The 15,024-nt window shown below is 40.5% G+C and overlaps 1 protein-coding gene across 6 annotated transcripts in view; it reads left to right on the top strand.

Annotated features, from left to right (window-relative positions):
• The window catches only part of CUX1 (cut like homeobox 1), a 347,690-nt gene that overhangs the window by 171,497 nt on the left and 161,169 nt on the right, over nt 1-15,024 (top strand). For all 6 annotated transcript variants that reach the window (XM_087957662.1, XM_087957650.1, XM_087957634.1 and 3 more), the window contains 3 exons: nt 9,295-9,432; nt 11,335-11,458; nt 13,762-13,838. In XM_087957662.1, coding sequence (XP_087813788.1) covers nt 9,295-9,432; nt 11,335-11,458; nt 13,762-13,838 — 339 coding nt within the window. The remainder of the gene's footprint in view (nt 1-9,294; nt 9,433-11,334; nt 11,459-13,761; nt 13,839-15,024) is intronic.

Here is a 15,024-nt window from a genome sequence, read left to right as displayed (position 1 = left end):
TACCAAAAGAAAAATAGTAAAAATAAAACAATTAATCCATTTGGCTAGTCCTGGTCACTAACATTAATCTCATTTTATAACATCCTTACAGTTCATTTCAATTATTTCAATATATATATATATAATAAACATTAACCTTTCTTGTAACAGTGAAGAAAAGAACATACATTCATTTATTTATTTATTTAAAAAAAATTATCAGTGCCCTTCCCCCTCTCAATGGTCTATTTTCCCCTATTGTCTAAATAACTTATAATTGCAATTATAATTATTTCTCTTACGATGCTGCCTGAGGGTACCCATTTATCCATCCTCTGAGATACCAAAGCCTCCCATTTCCAGGCACAGAAAGGGAATGTGCTGTTACGTACCTTGGCGCCGAACTTCAGGACTGCTATATTCTAAAGCCCAAGTTGAAGAGATGTTTCAGGAGGCTCAGCCTTTGGCAAAGCGATTGAGCTAATTGTGCTTATTGGAACTTTTGGCTTGTTAAAACGTAAGAACCCTGATTAACTGTACCAGATTCAGTGCCAAATTTGGTGTTCGAAATAAATGAAAGGAACTCATTCAACACCATAGATAGAATGTTGGGACTAGATCAGGATGGCCCACCTTTGAGGCACCCACCCAAAAAATCTGCTTAATATGCATGACAGTCCCTCCAGGTTTTGTTTTCAGTGAGATGGTAATGCTCTGTCTGGGTGGCAAATGTTAGTTAATGTGGTAAAAGGCATTTCCACACTTGGGGAAAACAGGTGAAAAAGCCCCTGCACATAGAAAATAGGCTTTTCTGTGATGTGCTAATTTTATATAGTCAGGGATTTCCCTAGTTTGTCTAAAGGTTGTAACACACACCCCCACCCCAAATGCTCTTGGTCTGATCACCTCCATGAGAACAGCAGGGCATGTCAGATGACTCAGCCTAAGTTTTAACAGATGCTTATTCGGCATATACTTTTGGGTTTGAGAGTTCCTAAGTTAGTTGCTCATGTTGTGCTCAGGCTCCAAGTAAGAGTGATGTGTTTAAATACAGGTAGTCCTCAACTTATAGCACTGAGACTGACATACCACTTTACAGTGCTTTACAGCCTTCTCTAAGCAGTTTACAGAGTACCCAACAATCCGGGTCCTCATTTTATCGACCTCGGAAGGATGGAAGGCTGAGTCAACCTTGAGCCAGTAAGGTTCGAATTTCTGGCAGTGGGCAGAGTTAGCTGGCCAAACTGCATTCTAGCCATTGTGCCACCACAGCAGACTTATGACTGTGATGGATGTAGAATTCCCATCAGATGGAAAAAGCTGTGTGCAACAAAATTTCATTTTAATGTATGCCGATTAGTGTACATTCAAAGTGACAATAAAGTTATTCTAAGTGTAATATGTTATGATGATCATATGTTCATCACCCATATAACTGACCCAATTTTATTTATTGGCAGCTCTCAGAACCTAGAATCATGGTTATAAGGTACCATCGTAATTTTGAATGGTCACTAAGTGACCAGTCATAAGTCCAGGACTACTTGAGGTTACTATTTGCATATTCATTCATTCATTTATAAAATGTATTGGCTGCTCACCTTACCTTATGGTTATTTGCAGTCATAAAAATATGTCTATACATATACAATTAAAACATAAATAATTAAAACTAATTAATACATTTTGTTAACATGTGAAATATAATACATTATGTAGATCTCTCCAATTTGTAATTCAGCTTGGTATTCACTCTCACATCCTTCATCACACTAGAAGAGGAATAATTAGGAAATATTACTATTGTTGTTGAAGTTGTGAATTAAATTTCGAGACTGCCCTAATGCCTAACACTCTGGGCAGCCGTACAACATTAAAAAGTAGGGAACCAATAAAGCAAAAAATAAGAAAAAATGCATTTGGAGAAGACCATGCCATAAGCAAATAAGACCTTTTAAGGGCTCAATATGTATCCTAAGTCAAAGCCTGAGAGAATAGCCAGGTTTTCAAATACTTCTTGGCCATCCTTAAGATAGGAGTTGTAAGAATCACTGGAAGGAAGCTGTTCCAGAAGGCAGGCACTAGGACAAAAAGACTGGATCTCAAAAGATGAAATATTTAATGAAAGGGATCTGGAGCATGCCCACTGTGCCCAATTGTTTAGGACAAGCAAGGATTATTGGAGATAGGCAGGCTCTCTTGCCCGTATCAGAACCGTATTCTTCACAACAGTACCTATATTGCAAGTTTAATCCCCCAAGTTTTTTTATGTGTAGTATCCCTGAGTAAAAATGGGATATTCCTTTTCTCTCTCAGTTCCTCCCCCTGGCACATATAAATGGCAATAGGAAAAGCCTCTGATTTTTATGTAATTGTTGCAGAGCAACTTTTAAAAGTTGTAATGTATGCATTTTTATAATGGCTTATAACTGTGATGGCGAACCTATGGCACTGGTGCCACCGGTGGCACGCAGAGCCATTTGTGCGCACACGCAAACCCCAGCCAAACATAACCTGCACTACATATGCGCACGCCTCCCAGTTGATTTTCAACCCATTTGAGGCTTCTTTCGCCCTCCCAGTGGCTCGAGGGAAGCCTCTGCAGCCTCTGGAAGCCAAAAAACAGGCCCGTTTCATCACTTCCTGTATTTCCAGAAATACCAGAAGTGACAAAATGGCCTGATTTTTCGGCCTCCCTCGAGCCTCTGGGAGGCCAAAAATCAGCTGGAAGGTGCGCAGTGCAGGTAAGGGGAGGTATGGAGGGGGTCACACTCGCATGTGCAGGGGGCGTGCAGGGGTGCATGCATTGCCTTCTGGGTGCTGGCATGTGAGCGCAATTTTCGGCACAGGAGCCCCTAAAGGTTAGCCACCACTGGCTCATAACTTTAAAACATTCTCTATGAGCATTGGTACATTTAGGTTCCAATGTTATAGAGAAAAGTCATTATTCTAACTTGGGTTGTTTGCATTTACTCAATTAGCACAGCAATGCTTATATAACTGCACATTTTTATACATAATTTTAGACACCCCCATATCTGTTCTTCAATATTTCTTCCCTTTTGAGTCTTGAAGCATCAGAATCATCAGGCTAGCATGGAAATGAAATCATGCCATAGTCATTATAACTGTACTTAATTAAGTTTTCTTTAAGAGAAACTGTACAAATTAAAGTGGAGAAGTCTGGTTCAGCGCAGCCTCTTTAACATATCCCAAAACAATATTCAAAGCTGCTGACATTTTAATCATTCATCTCAGCTTAAGCAAAGTTTGGAGCTTAATACGAGGAGATGGTTTTAACATTCTGCTCATACTTTATTCTGTGACTGTTTTGCTTCTTTGACATTAACCTTTAATAGAGTTAAATTAAATATACATATCCTGATGAATAATTATGAGAGTGCCAACATTTTTACTTACGATATAATGCTTTCCAGGGATTTGAAAATTTATTGACTAAAGGTTTAGTCATTTTTCATTTTATAATGTAGTTGTTGGAAGGGTGTCGGAGGGAGGGAGCTGGTGGTTGATAGAAATTCGTGGTTAATTGTAGACTAGGAAAGTCCTGCTGATTTATATACTGTGTGAACCTTTCAAATGAATATACTGGATCTGCATCAGGCACACAGTATGTGTGCATCTTCGCTACTGCATCTTAGTTCCTATATTTGCTCTATTTATTTGGTCAATAGTAATTGAATTGAATGCAAGCTCTTGCCTCTGTATCTCTTCCTGGTGTTCAGTTTTGGTTTGGAAATGCTTCACTGTACATAAATGGCAACCATAAAGTTAAATGAATGATATGAAGAGATGTAATTAACTTCTTGGCATTCCCACAACTGTTCTTCCAGTATGCCTAAAGAAATAAGCACATGTCTTGGACAATATCTATATTTTGGAATACCTTTTAGAACACTGTTTATCAAAATTCAGGGAAGTTTGCATGGGTTATTAACAGGATTAGATATGCCTGAATGATGATTTTTGAGAATGTTTCAAGAACAGCCATCTTGATCATATTAATCCCTCCTTCCATAGATTGATCAACCATCCATTGATAAAAATGCTAAAATAAAGTTGTAATACTTCAAAGGTGAGAAGATTGATTGTGATCTAATATTTTGCACCATTACCTGTTTGTTAGTAGTTAAGGTATTTCAAGGTTCCCGGCTTGTTTTTGCCATCTCAGGCTTATATTGCTCTGAGAACCCACCAGTAGTACTGTTGTTTTCTCAAGGTTGGATTGTTGTTTTGATGCAGGGATGCATAGCTACAACACAAATGAGAGGCAAATCCTCTTTCTTACATTACTTTAAGCAAAGAAATAAATCTTATTTTAAAAAAGATGCAGGTTTGGCCCTTGAGTTTTGTCCTAATCGTCATCTCTCAACTCTCCAGTTTACTTGATAACATAGTCTGAGGTTGTCCCAAAGGTGCTTTTTTCAAGAGGCAACTGGACTTTCTGGTTTTTCTTTGAAGATGTTTCGCTTCTCATCCAAGAAGCTTCTTTAGCTCCGACTGGATGGTGGGGAATGGAAGGATAGACATATAGTCTAAGATTAGGCTTTCCTGAGTTTGGGAACATGTCACAGCCTCGCCTGACCGTTTTGTGCAAATGATCAATGCTCGAGCAACACCATAAGAGTCTTGGAGGACCTAGTGGCATGGAGGCTGAGGCACAAGCAGAATTCTCCCAACACATTTCTGCAAACAAACTTTTAGAAAGGAGCTGAGTCACCAGAAATAATGTGCTTCTCATTCTCAGATCAGAATGCCTGTCTGGAAAGATAAGAGGAAATTTAGAGTGGGAAGAGGTTCAAACTACCACTTACTTCAGGAATCTGAATTAAAGCATTACTGACAAGTGCCTGTCCAGTTACATCAGAAGCTGTCAAACAGTCCCCAGAATTAAGCTGGCTATCCCTATCCCATCCTCTGGTAGAGCACTACAAGTCTGTCCGAATCTAAACAGGCGTGAAACAAGTATCGGATGATTATTATGAGCACAGAGAGACATAATTAATTGGATTTCTATCTTGCTTTTCACCATTTAAAAGCAGATCCAAATACGATGCGGGAGCTAACATTGAAATAGCTCCACAACATAAAGAGAAGGCAGGTTCTGGTTTTTTTATCCTGTGACCATTGGGATGCTGCAATGGCCATAAGTGTAAAAAAAACTGTCATAAGTCACTTTTTTTTAGTGCTTTGTAACTTTCAATGGTCACTAAACAAACTGTTATAGGTCAAAGGCCATTTGTAATGCTAAACTGTAAACTATGGGATACTGCTGAACAGACATAGGAAGGGTTTAAGTTCTGAAAGAGGACCAAAGTCTGCATACTTCTGACTCCATCTGTCCAATCGTGCTAATTCTAAGCTCACATGAGTAGAGTAAATCTTTGCTCAGTATTCTGGTTGCTTAATATCAGGATTCTGTCTTTCCCTGAATATCATCAAACTTTCCTTATCTGTACTTCCTTGAGCACAGGTGTCAAACTCGCGGCGTCACATTGCCATCACATGATGTATCGCAACGTTTCCCCCCTTCGCAGAGCTGGGGTGGGCGTGGCCTGTGTGTGATGCATGTGGCCCTCAGGCTGCCAGTTTGACACCTATAGCATTCATGCCTCTAACTTGGATAATAGGAACATCGATTTGGAAAACATCTTTCCCTGTCTTGTTCCAGGTGTTTCTGATTTCGGGCTTACGCTAGCTTGACAGGAGCTGATCTATTTTAACCAGCCATATCTCTAGAGTTATATGGTACTAGAAAGTCTCTAATTTAGAGGCTCTACCTCCCCAATTTGCCACTTTTTAATTGCTTTCCAAATTCTCCCTGAGTTAAACTGTGTCTTAAAAAATTAAATCTAATGTAAGATTAATATTTTAATAGTGCTAATAATGAAGAGGGGAGGCGGAAGACTGCAAGCCTAGCCTAAAAACCACAAATGAAAAAGCAGTGTAGTTATAAACTATGCATGTGCTACAAGGACAAACAATAAGCAGATCTGCTTTTTTTTTTTTTTTTTTGGCCTTGCATCATGGAGGCAATAATGTAGGAAGCCCTTGGTGTGAGCAGAGTAACACAATGCAGCACACCCTTCCTTTCTTCCCTCAACATAACTCAGAGCTGTTCTTCTGTAAACTCTGGCACTGGACTGACATGTTACAAAGTGCCCAGGCTTGCGTTTACTGTGTTAAGAGAGGTACAATGGGCTTATTATGTGTTTCCACAACTGAGGGTGGTCTGTAAAATTAATGATTGTGGCAGCTGCAAATTAAGTGAGCTCCCTAATATGTACTGTTGTTGATCCACCAAGATCAGTGTGTTTAAAATTCCTTGGTGGGAGACTAAATCTTCCTAGCCATTTCACAAGTGATGCTGGCGCCCAACTGCAGCAATGTACGCAGGTCTTGTTTTATGAGACCTCCTTGGATACCAGGATTTTCCTGCGCTGATTGGCAATCTCATAACCAACTCAGCATCTCTGTTAAATGTTCTGTAGCTTTATGTGGCAGGTGCATCGTGGAGCTCCTTTAGGGATACTTCACAGCTTTAGACTGTTTAGATGTACAGGTAGTCCTCAGCTTAACAACCATTTGTTTAGTGACTGTTCGAAGTTACAATGGCACTGAAAAAAGTGACATAACCGTTTTTTCACACACTTAATGGCCGTTGCAACATCCCCGTGGTCATTCAATCAAAATTCAGAGGCTTGGCAACTGGCATGTATTTATGACAGTTGTAGAGTCCTGGGGTTGTGTGATCACCTTTTGCATCTTTCTGACAAGCAAAGGCAATGGGGAAAGCCAGATTCACTTAACAGTCATACTACTAACTTAACAACTGCAGTGATTCATTTAATAATGGTGGCAAGAAAGTCCCAAAGGTGTTTCTTCAAGAAGCAACTAGACTTTCTGGTTTTTCTTTAAAGACGTTTTGCTTTCTCATCCAAGAAGCTTCTTCAGCTCTGACTGGATGGGGGGGATGGAAGGATTTATCCCAGTGGTGGGATTCAAAAAATTTTTAATACCAGTTCTGTCAGCGTGGCTTGGTGGGCATGGCAGGGGAAGGATACTGTAAAATCTCCAGTCAGAGGTGGGATTTGCCGATTCTCCGAACTACTCAAAATTTCTGCTACCGGTTCTCCAGAACTGGTCAGAACCTGCTGAATACCACCTCTGATTTATACTCCTTGCAGACTACTGGTCATTTGCATTCTTTTAGCGGGTCGTTAAGGTCACCTGGAAGTTTATCTGTGTCATCAGGGTCACCTCAGTGGTGCAAATTGGTGTGGAGCCTTCTTGGAACTCTTGAAAGGACTGTGTTGTAAATTGGAGATAGATGAATGTTGTATCCCTCCTCGTCTGTTGAGAGAGAGCTGTTCAATATTGACATAGGTGGCCTCTTTAACCCCTCTTTCAAACCAGCTATCATCAAAATTGGCAAAACATCAATTTGCACCACTCAGTGATGGACACAGATAAACCTCCAGGTGACCTTAATGACCCACTAAAAGAATGCAACTAACCAGCTGTCTGGAAGGAGTACAAATCCTTCCATTCCCCGTGGAATGCAGTCAAAGTCGAAGAAGCTTCTCAGTGAGAAGCAAAATGTCTTCAAAGAAATACAAGAAAGTCCAGTTGCCTCTTGAAAAAGCGCCTTTGGGACAACCATGACATGGTTGACTGAGAATCTCCATAGACCAGTGGTGGGATTCGACCAGTTCTGCCCGGTTCTGGAGAGCCAGTAGGAGTGATGAGCAGCGGAGACCGAACCGGTTCTCTCCACCACTCTGCTGTTGGGTCCGCCTGTCCGCCCGCCCAGGCTCCCATACTCACCGTTATCTGCTGAATTTGAAGCGCAGCTGCTTTGCGTGGCACAGAATAGCACCGTGCGGCAGCTACTGAAGCAACCGGGGTGGTGCAGCTTGCAGGAGGCGAGTTAAAATGCCTCTGTGCCTGCGCAAATGCCTCTGCACCTGTGCAAAGTGCGCATTTGGCATGCACGTGCAAAGTGTGTGGACGTGAGCAAAGCACGCCCACCAAGTCACGCCCACTGAACCGGTGACAACAATATTTGAATCCCACCACTGCCATAGACATGTGGCAAGAAAGGTTGTAAAAATGGGGCAAAGCGTACTTAATAAGTATCTCGCTTAGCAACAGAAATTTGGAGCTCAGTTGAGGTCATACAGTAAGTCAAGGACTATCTGTACTTCTTCTGAGAGTCTGGTAATCACTGGAGATCTCCATCGTGTACAGATGGCTGTGTACTTTGAAGCAGTCCGTGCATAGAAAATAGAGGCCAGTTTGTATCTACCTCGGTGTATTCTATTAAATCTTATTTCACAAGGCCCTCTCACAACCATTCATGTTTCCAGAAAATTTCCCTCTAGCAGAATTCTGATCATTACCTATTTTATCTGGGATGGCTACACGTTAGAGCATAATTTGAGGAAAGTTGATCGGTGGCAAATTATCAACTTCACTAGCTGCCATCAGCATTAGAGAACTCACAAGTTGTATAGGTCACTTTCCAGGTAGCAGCCTAGATTGGAAGAGATTCCCCCAAAGAAATCTCTAATTTCTTATTAGAAAGCTTCATTAATTTTATAGATGGTTAAATTAGGCCTGGAAAGTTCTTATTCTTTTTCTTGCATGCTTTCTGTGTAAAGGGAGCAGGCTGTATGAGGTTGAGGTAGAGCCTCAATCACATTCAAAATATACAAAAATACTAAAATAAGTAGAGCTATTTTGGAAATAGCTGTTACACTCTGAAAATCAGTGCTGTCGTTGTAGAGCTTAAAAGTTCTCCTTTTCTACTCTGAAACGTTATTTCTTAAAGAAGCTTGGGAGTAGTATGAATGTTGAAGAACGGCAGTCCTATCAACTTCCAAAAGACAAAAAGAAGACAAAATATGTTCAGGCACTACACATTAAGATTGGACTAAGGTATCTGTGGCCCTCCCAGGCATTGCTGAATTGCAGCTCCCAGAATCCCTGAATTTGGAGGCAAGCCAGTTGAGGTTTGAAGGGCAACCATTTGTCTGCTTCTGTACTGCAGGGCTGCACAGCCTGTTACGAAAGTATATATCTCAAAAGATTGGCTTTGCTGGAGGGAATGTGGTCTGACAACATATGCACATAATTGTGTTTTCATTTGTGTGCATTTCTGTGTGCGTGTGCCTGGCCTCGTGTTTGTGTTTGCTAAAGCACTTACTATTGGTTTTTAACAAGTGCAGCTTCACCAGTAAGCTTTGCTCTCATGGAAAATAAAATCAATTCCAACTTTGCCTTTCTCTCCCTTAGATCCTGTTTCAGCTCTAGATCTGGGGCAGCAGCTCCAGCTGAAAGTCCAGCGCATGCACGATATTGAAACTGAGAACCAGAAACTTAGGGAAACCCTTGAGGAATACAACAAAGAATTTACGGAAGTGAAGAATCAAGGTAAGCTGAGGTGCACCAGGGAAGACCCTTTCCAATTAGGTGCAAGCCCCAAAGCTTTCCTCCACTTCAAGAGCATATTGTTCTTAAAAGTTCTAAATGTCAACTAGTTTTAATTAGGTTAATATTTAGCAAAGAACAACTAAAACCCAAAATTCTTAAGGATCATGACCAAGAAGCAACATCTAAAAAGGAGTTTGTCAGAGGGGAGGAAAATAGGAGCAGGCTTAGTTATTGGGTGAAGTTGAAATTCAAGTTTGGTAATGCTTTAGCCCCCATTTAGTTTAGACTCAGAGTATGACCTCAGTTTAAATCTGTTTCATAGTCAGAATTAAATTGTACTTAAACAAAAATTAGCTGATCATCTGCTCTGCTTTTTTAATATTCTGGAAGTCAATATTCAGTCAAACTCAGTGCATTGATTTATACCTTATGATAAGTACAAAATATGTGTTGTTCACAACAAAAGCTAAGTGATGCACCATTTCTCTCCAGAATATTGTGATGCTACCTCTTGCAACCTTCACTGTAGTTACAGTTTGTTTATCCCTAGGGCAGAATGCAGATAGTGAAGTAATGCAAGTTACTTATTTAAGTGGATGGGAAACTGTTGAAGGTGTCTGCTATACATGGAAAGGCCATTATCTCGTGGAGTAAGCACTCATCTCCCCAAATTGCTCCAGGTTTTGTTGGAGGAGGAGGCTGAAGGAGAACTGATGAGCACACATGTACAGTATATGTGCCTTTGCAGTAAGCCATATCCTGAACCAGCAATGAGAAAAAAAAACTCGTTCCAGGAAAAGAATATTTCCCCAGTAGGCCTGGGATTGCCCAAAAAGTATCCAATTCTGGTCATTATGACAGTGGGCAAATTATTTTAGTACCTGCAGGCTTGAGAGTATTCAACTGCAAAGTTGAATAACAATTTTAAACTTTTAATTCTTCAATCAGATATCAAGAACAGAGAGTTTATTTCAAAGCATTCATTCCTTATTCGTTTTTTTTTCCCTCACAAGGAATGCAGCTTTATAACATCAGGAATAATGGGAGAAGCCCCTCCCCAATAAATTATGTGTGTGTTTTAACATTCCACATCCTTTCCATCACACATAATAATTAGCAACGTTTAGCTAAAAAAAGCAGTGGTTTGAACAGTGTAGATTTGTAACTGCCTGTCCAAATAAAGATTTGTTCACGTGCTGATAAAAGCTAAGCAAAGTAAAGGAAATAATATAATGGATGCCCAGGAACAAGAAAGTCTGCTCTTCGGTCTGGTGGATTTTCCCCTAGAAAAGAAAGGGCACAGAGTGAGGTGCCCATCAACCATTCTTGCACCCATTCTAACAAAAAAAAAAGAAAACTCACCCATTTGGAGGAATAGGTTCGCAGGACTGTGGCATTCAGTTAATGACCACAGTGATTCACAATGATTCACAGTGGCTCACAGTGATTCACCACAAAAAAATGTAGTAAAACTGAGTCTGGACATGTGGGTGCCTCGACTTACAACTGTAGTGGCTTATGGCTGAAAATCCAGTCTATTTAGAGTCATTGATAAGGTATGACAAGGTATCGCTGCTGTTTCATTTTTCCGTGCACTCGCATTAGAAAAGCGTGTGCTATGCTTCCTGACAAAGTCCATTGATCCTGCTCAAACCTTAAACATTTAAAGTTCAATTTAGCATTTAGGGAATAAAAGTCTCCAAAGGGACTCATAGCCATTGATTTTGTGTCAGGGTTGAAGAGCTAAAGTTTTAAGCCAGGCTGCTGCTGCTGCTGCTCTTGCTGTACTGCAAGGCAGGGAGAACTCTGCTGCATTACCAGGTGTGGTGGATTATTACTCATTTTCTTTCTCCTGTTGGCTTTTTTTTTTCTCTCTCTCTCCCCCATCCCCCATCCCAAAAGAGGTGACAATAAAAGCACTTAAAGAAAAAATTCGGGAATATGAGCAGACCCTGAAGAATCAAGCAGAGAACATTGCTCTTGAAAAAGAACAAAAGTTGCAAAATGACTTTGCTGAGAAAGAAAGGTACGACAACATACATGTGCATCCGAATAACAGCGGCTGTTGCTTGGTGGTATGGCACCAGCTGGAAATGGATTAAAATACACCCACCCACTCTGGTCCTTTCCACCCCTTCTCCCTATCCTTTTTTAAAATCTGAGTCTGACTTTAGCATCTCAAATAGAACGTTAAATCAGTATGTATATCTCCGTCTAATATTATTGTTGCTAATGTGACTATTCTAATTACTTTATGTCTTTTTGACGTCTTTTGAATATTCTGAGCATTTGATAGAAACACTCCTAGATATGAATAAAACACAAATCTTGGCAAGGCAGTGGAAGCTCAGAGTTGTGATAGAATCAAGCAATTCATAAGTCAAATACATAAGTAAATAATCAACCAGCAAACAATTACCGTATATACTCGAGTATAAGTCGACCCGAATATAAGCCGAGGCACCTAATTTTACACAAAAAACTGGGAAAACTTATTGACTCGAGTATAAGCCGAGGGTGGGAAATGCAGCAGCTACTGGTAAATTTCAAAATAAAAATAATTAATTTGGGAAACGATCTCACTATCATGAAAGGTTTAATTGATTCACTAACCCAAAAGAAGAAGATGATGATGACAGCGGAGGCAGGAGTCACTCTCTTCCCCTCCCTCGGAGGCCCCCTGAGTCAGGAGTCACTACCGCCGCGCGCCCCAGTCCTGCCGCCTCGGGAAGGGAAAGGCAAAGCGCTTTTGCCTTTCCCTTCCCAGCTGGGGCTGTTGGGAGTCGCTGCCGCCGGAGGCCGCGACTCCACACCATTTTTTTTTTCAGAGGGAATCTGACTCGAGTATAAGCCGAGGGGATTTTTCAGCACAAAAATGGGCTGAAAAACTAGGCTTATACTCGAGTATATACAGTATATTATATTTGAAAAGTTTGGTAAATTACCACATTCCTAAAAATTGAAGTTTGAATATGTTGGGAAATGTAATTTCTGGAAATATGTTCTAAATCTGCCCCCATGCCTATTTTATTTTCATGTCCTGAGTGAGGATCCAGGATCTTTGCTTTAAAAGTTTGTAAATCAGCTGGCTGTAGCTCAGTATCATGGCATAAATATTTGTCAAATTAACTCCCGTTACCCTGAGCTACAAGTAAGCTGAACCATGCTTTTATGTGATGGTCTCTTTGCCTATCCAGGCAATCAGCTTCTCCCACTTAATTGCTTGGCCATTAGGGTTTCATGTTGAACTCCTGTGAGAGATGGGTGGCACATTGAGATGGCCTCATAATAAATGCCTAATGATGTGGAATTTCTACACAGTAAATCTGGTGGAACATTTTGAAAGGTTGAGCTAAAGTGCAAACAATGCCTCTATACTGGCTCCACTTTTGGTTGTTCAGAGCAACCCAATTTTAGAAAGAGAAGAACTCTCTAGGATAGATCAGTGCAACTTTTTCAGATGCAGGGCTCATGGCACAGACTGGCATGCTAAAGGCTGAGTGCCCAATGCCAGAACAAAGAAGTGGGCAGAATGGGGACAGAAAACTGAACATTACTTAAACTTTTGGTTGAATACGATGAAATACAATTTCACATAAGTGAATGTTGTGATTTTCCCCTCCTGCCTTATTAAAAATTAAAATTTCAAAGAGGTGCTCTGGGAGAATAGCCAAAACATTTGAAGACATTGTGCACCCTTTCCTCTATTACCCATGGGCCATTTCTATGGGCTTTTTGTCCCTTTGGTTAATTTTTTCCAGATTTATTATGAGAGGTTTTGTTTAATAGAAATTGTGAGAAAATACCCTGGTGTTTCATGATAGCGTGAATGAAGTAGTGATGACTATATAGTCTGAAAGGCCACCATCTATTTTTCTAGATTGCATCCATTTAGCCCAAAAGCTCATCACTGCTCCAAGAGAACATTGTAAGGTATATTCAAAGAAGATAACTTGTTATTAGAAAGGAAAAAAATTGTGTCACATAATGCACTCATAATTCATAAGTTCCATCGAAAGGTTATCTTCTTCCAACTAAGGCAGGGGTGTCAAACTTGTGATGACATGTCACAACTTTTTCCCCTTTGCTAAACCAGGGATGGGCGTGGCCAGCGCATGATACATCCGGCCCACAAGCTGCAAGTTTGACACCCCTGAACTAAGGGATTCCTGTTCCCCCAGTAGGAAGATTCCTTTGTGGTATTTCCATGTGTGAAACTGTGTTTATTGCTTATTCTAAACACCCACCCACCCCACATACACCAATATATCCTGCAAGAATTGAGTATATTTTCAGTTTCTTGGTTTTAATGTAGTTCTCTGTTTACAGAATGTTGCAAGAGACACAAATATCAACGGCCTCAAAGCTGGAGGAAGCTGAACACAAACTGCAGACGTTACAAACAGGTTGGCTGATTTCCCCCCCTTCTGTGACTGATAACAATGGAGAAAAATAAGGGAGTGGGGGTAGGCTTGTAAATTCATCCATGCAAGGGATGCTTCAACATTGCTTCTTTACGCTAATACATTTTGAAACTGTTATAGAAGCTGGTTGATCAATGTTCACTAAAGGTAAAAAAAAATGAGAAAAAACATCAGATTCTAAAATCATTCTTATTAAAATCTAAGAAGAAGAATTCAAATGAGGAAAGAGAATTGGGGATGAGAGCATTTGGACCCACAGCTCATTGTTTATCTTTTAGGAGTGACATAAGAACTGTTAAGAACTATTCCCCAGCAAACTGGCTAGGGAATTCTGGGAATTGAAGTCTGTTCATCTTCAAGTTGCCAAGCTTGAAGAGACACTGCTGCAGACTTTAGCAGGGATCCTCATCAACATCTCTAGCTACTGCATGAACAAGCAAACTTTTTAGGCAGCCGATGCAGACCACTGATTTGAGAGAATGAAAGTAGTTCAAAGGTCTTAGGCCATAAATGTTGTTGAAACAACTTGCCCTATATTTTTCCAGAGTGGAAGGCTTCTCTTTTCTGCATTCCCAACTGAAATCTTTATGCTGATTTGTGGATGCTTTTAGGGCCAAAGATGAATGTGTTACAGCAATATGTGTTTTTGTATTGCATCCTATATATGGAAAGAATATAATATAAGGAATTTATCCCCACATCAGCAAAAATGTGTGAATGTCCGTAGCAGCAAGTATAAATTTCTTAGTAATGTAATGGCCAGGACTGACAGCCGACTGTTGTCTCAGGAGAGCACTTGAGATCCTTGGAGCCATTAATGGCTTCAGGTGGAGAGAGATGCCTTAAACAGTATCTGTCTCATCTCCGGATCACAGAGAAATTTGGAGTGAAGTGAAGAAGTTCTCTGACTTTGCCCTGAGTAGATGCTGTAGAAGGATTTTTCATTCAGAAAAGAAATGAATGCCTTTTCTCCTGCCCATCCTTTTCTATCAGAGTTTGTTTCTAGCTTAATCACCTTATGCTCGCCTACCATATTTGCGCTTCTGTCCCCATTACCTTCCCACTTGAAGTTGAAACAAGTCCCTGGAGAACTGTGAACAAGGGATTCAAGTCACAAGAGTCCGTCTATAAATGACATATAGCTTCACTAGATAAAGCAGGGCGGAAA

This window comes from Notechis scutatus, chromosome 1 (assembly GCF_049901735.1).
Source record: "Notechis scutatus isolate UNSWTSFEM ecotype Mainland chromosome 1, rNotScu1.2, whole genome shotgun sequence".
In the NCBI taxonomy this organism is placed as follows: Eukaryota; Metazoa; Chordata; class Lepidosauria; order Squamata; family Elapidae; genus Notechis; species Notechis scutatus.
The sequence above is the reverse complement of the archived record's forward strand: the minus strand, read 5'-3'. Positions and strand labels throughout refer to the sequence as shown.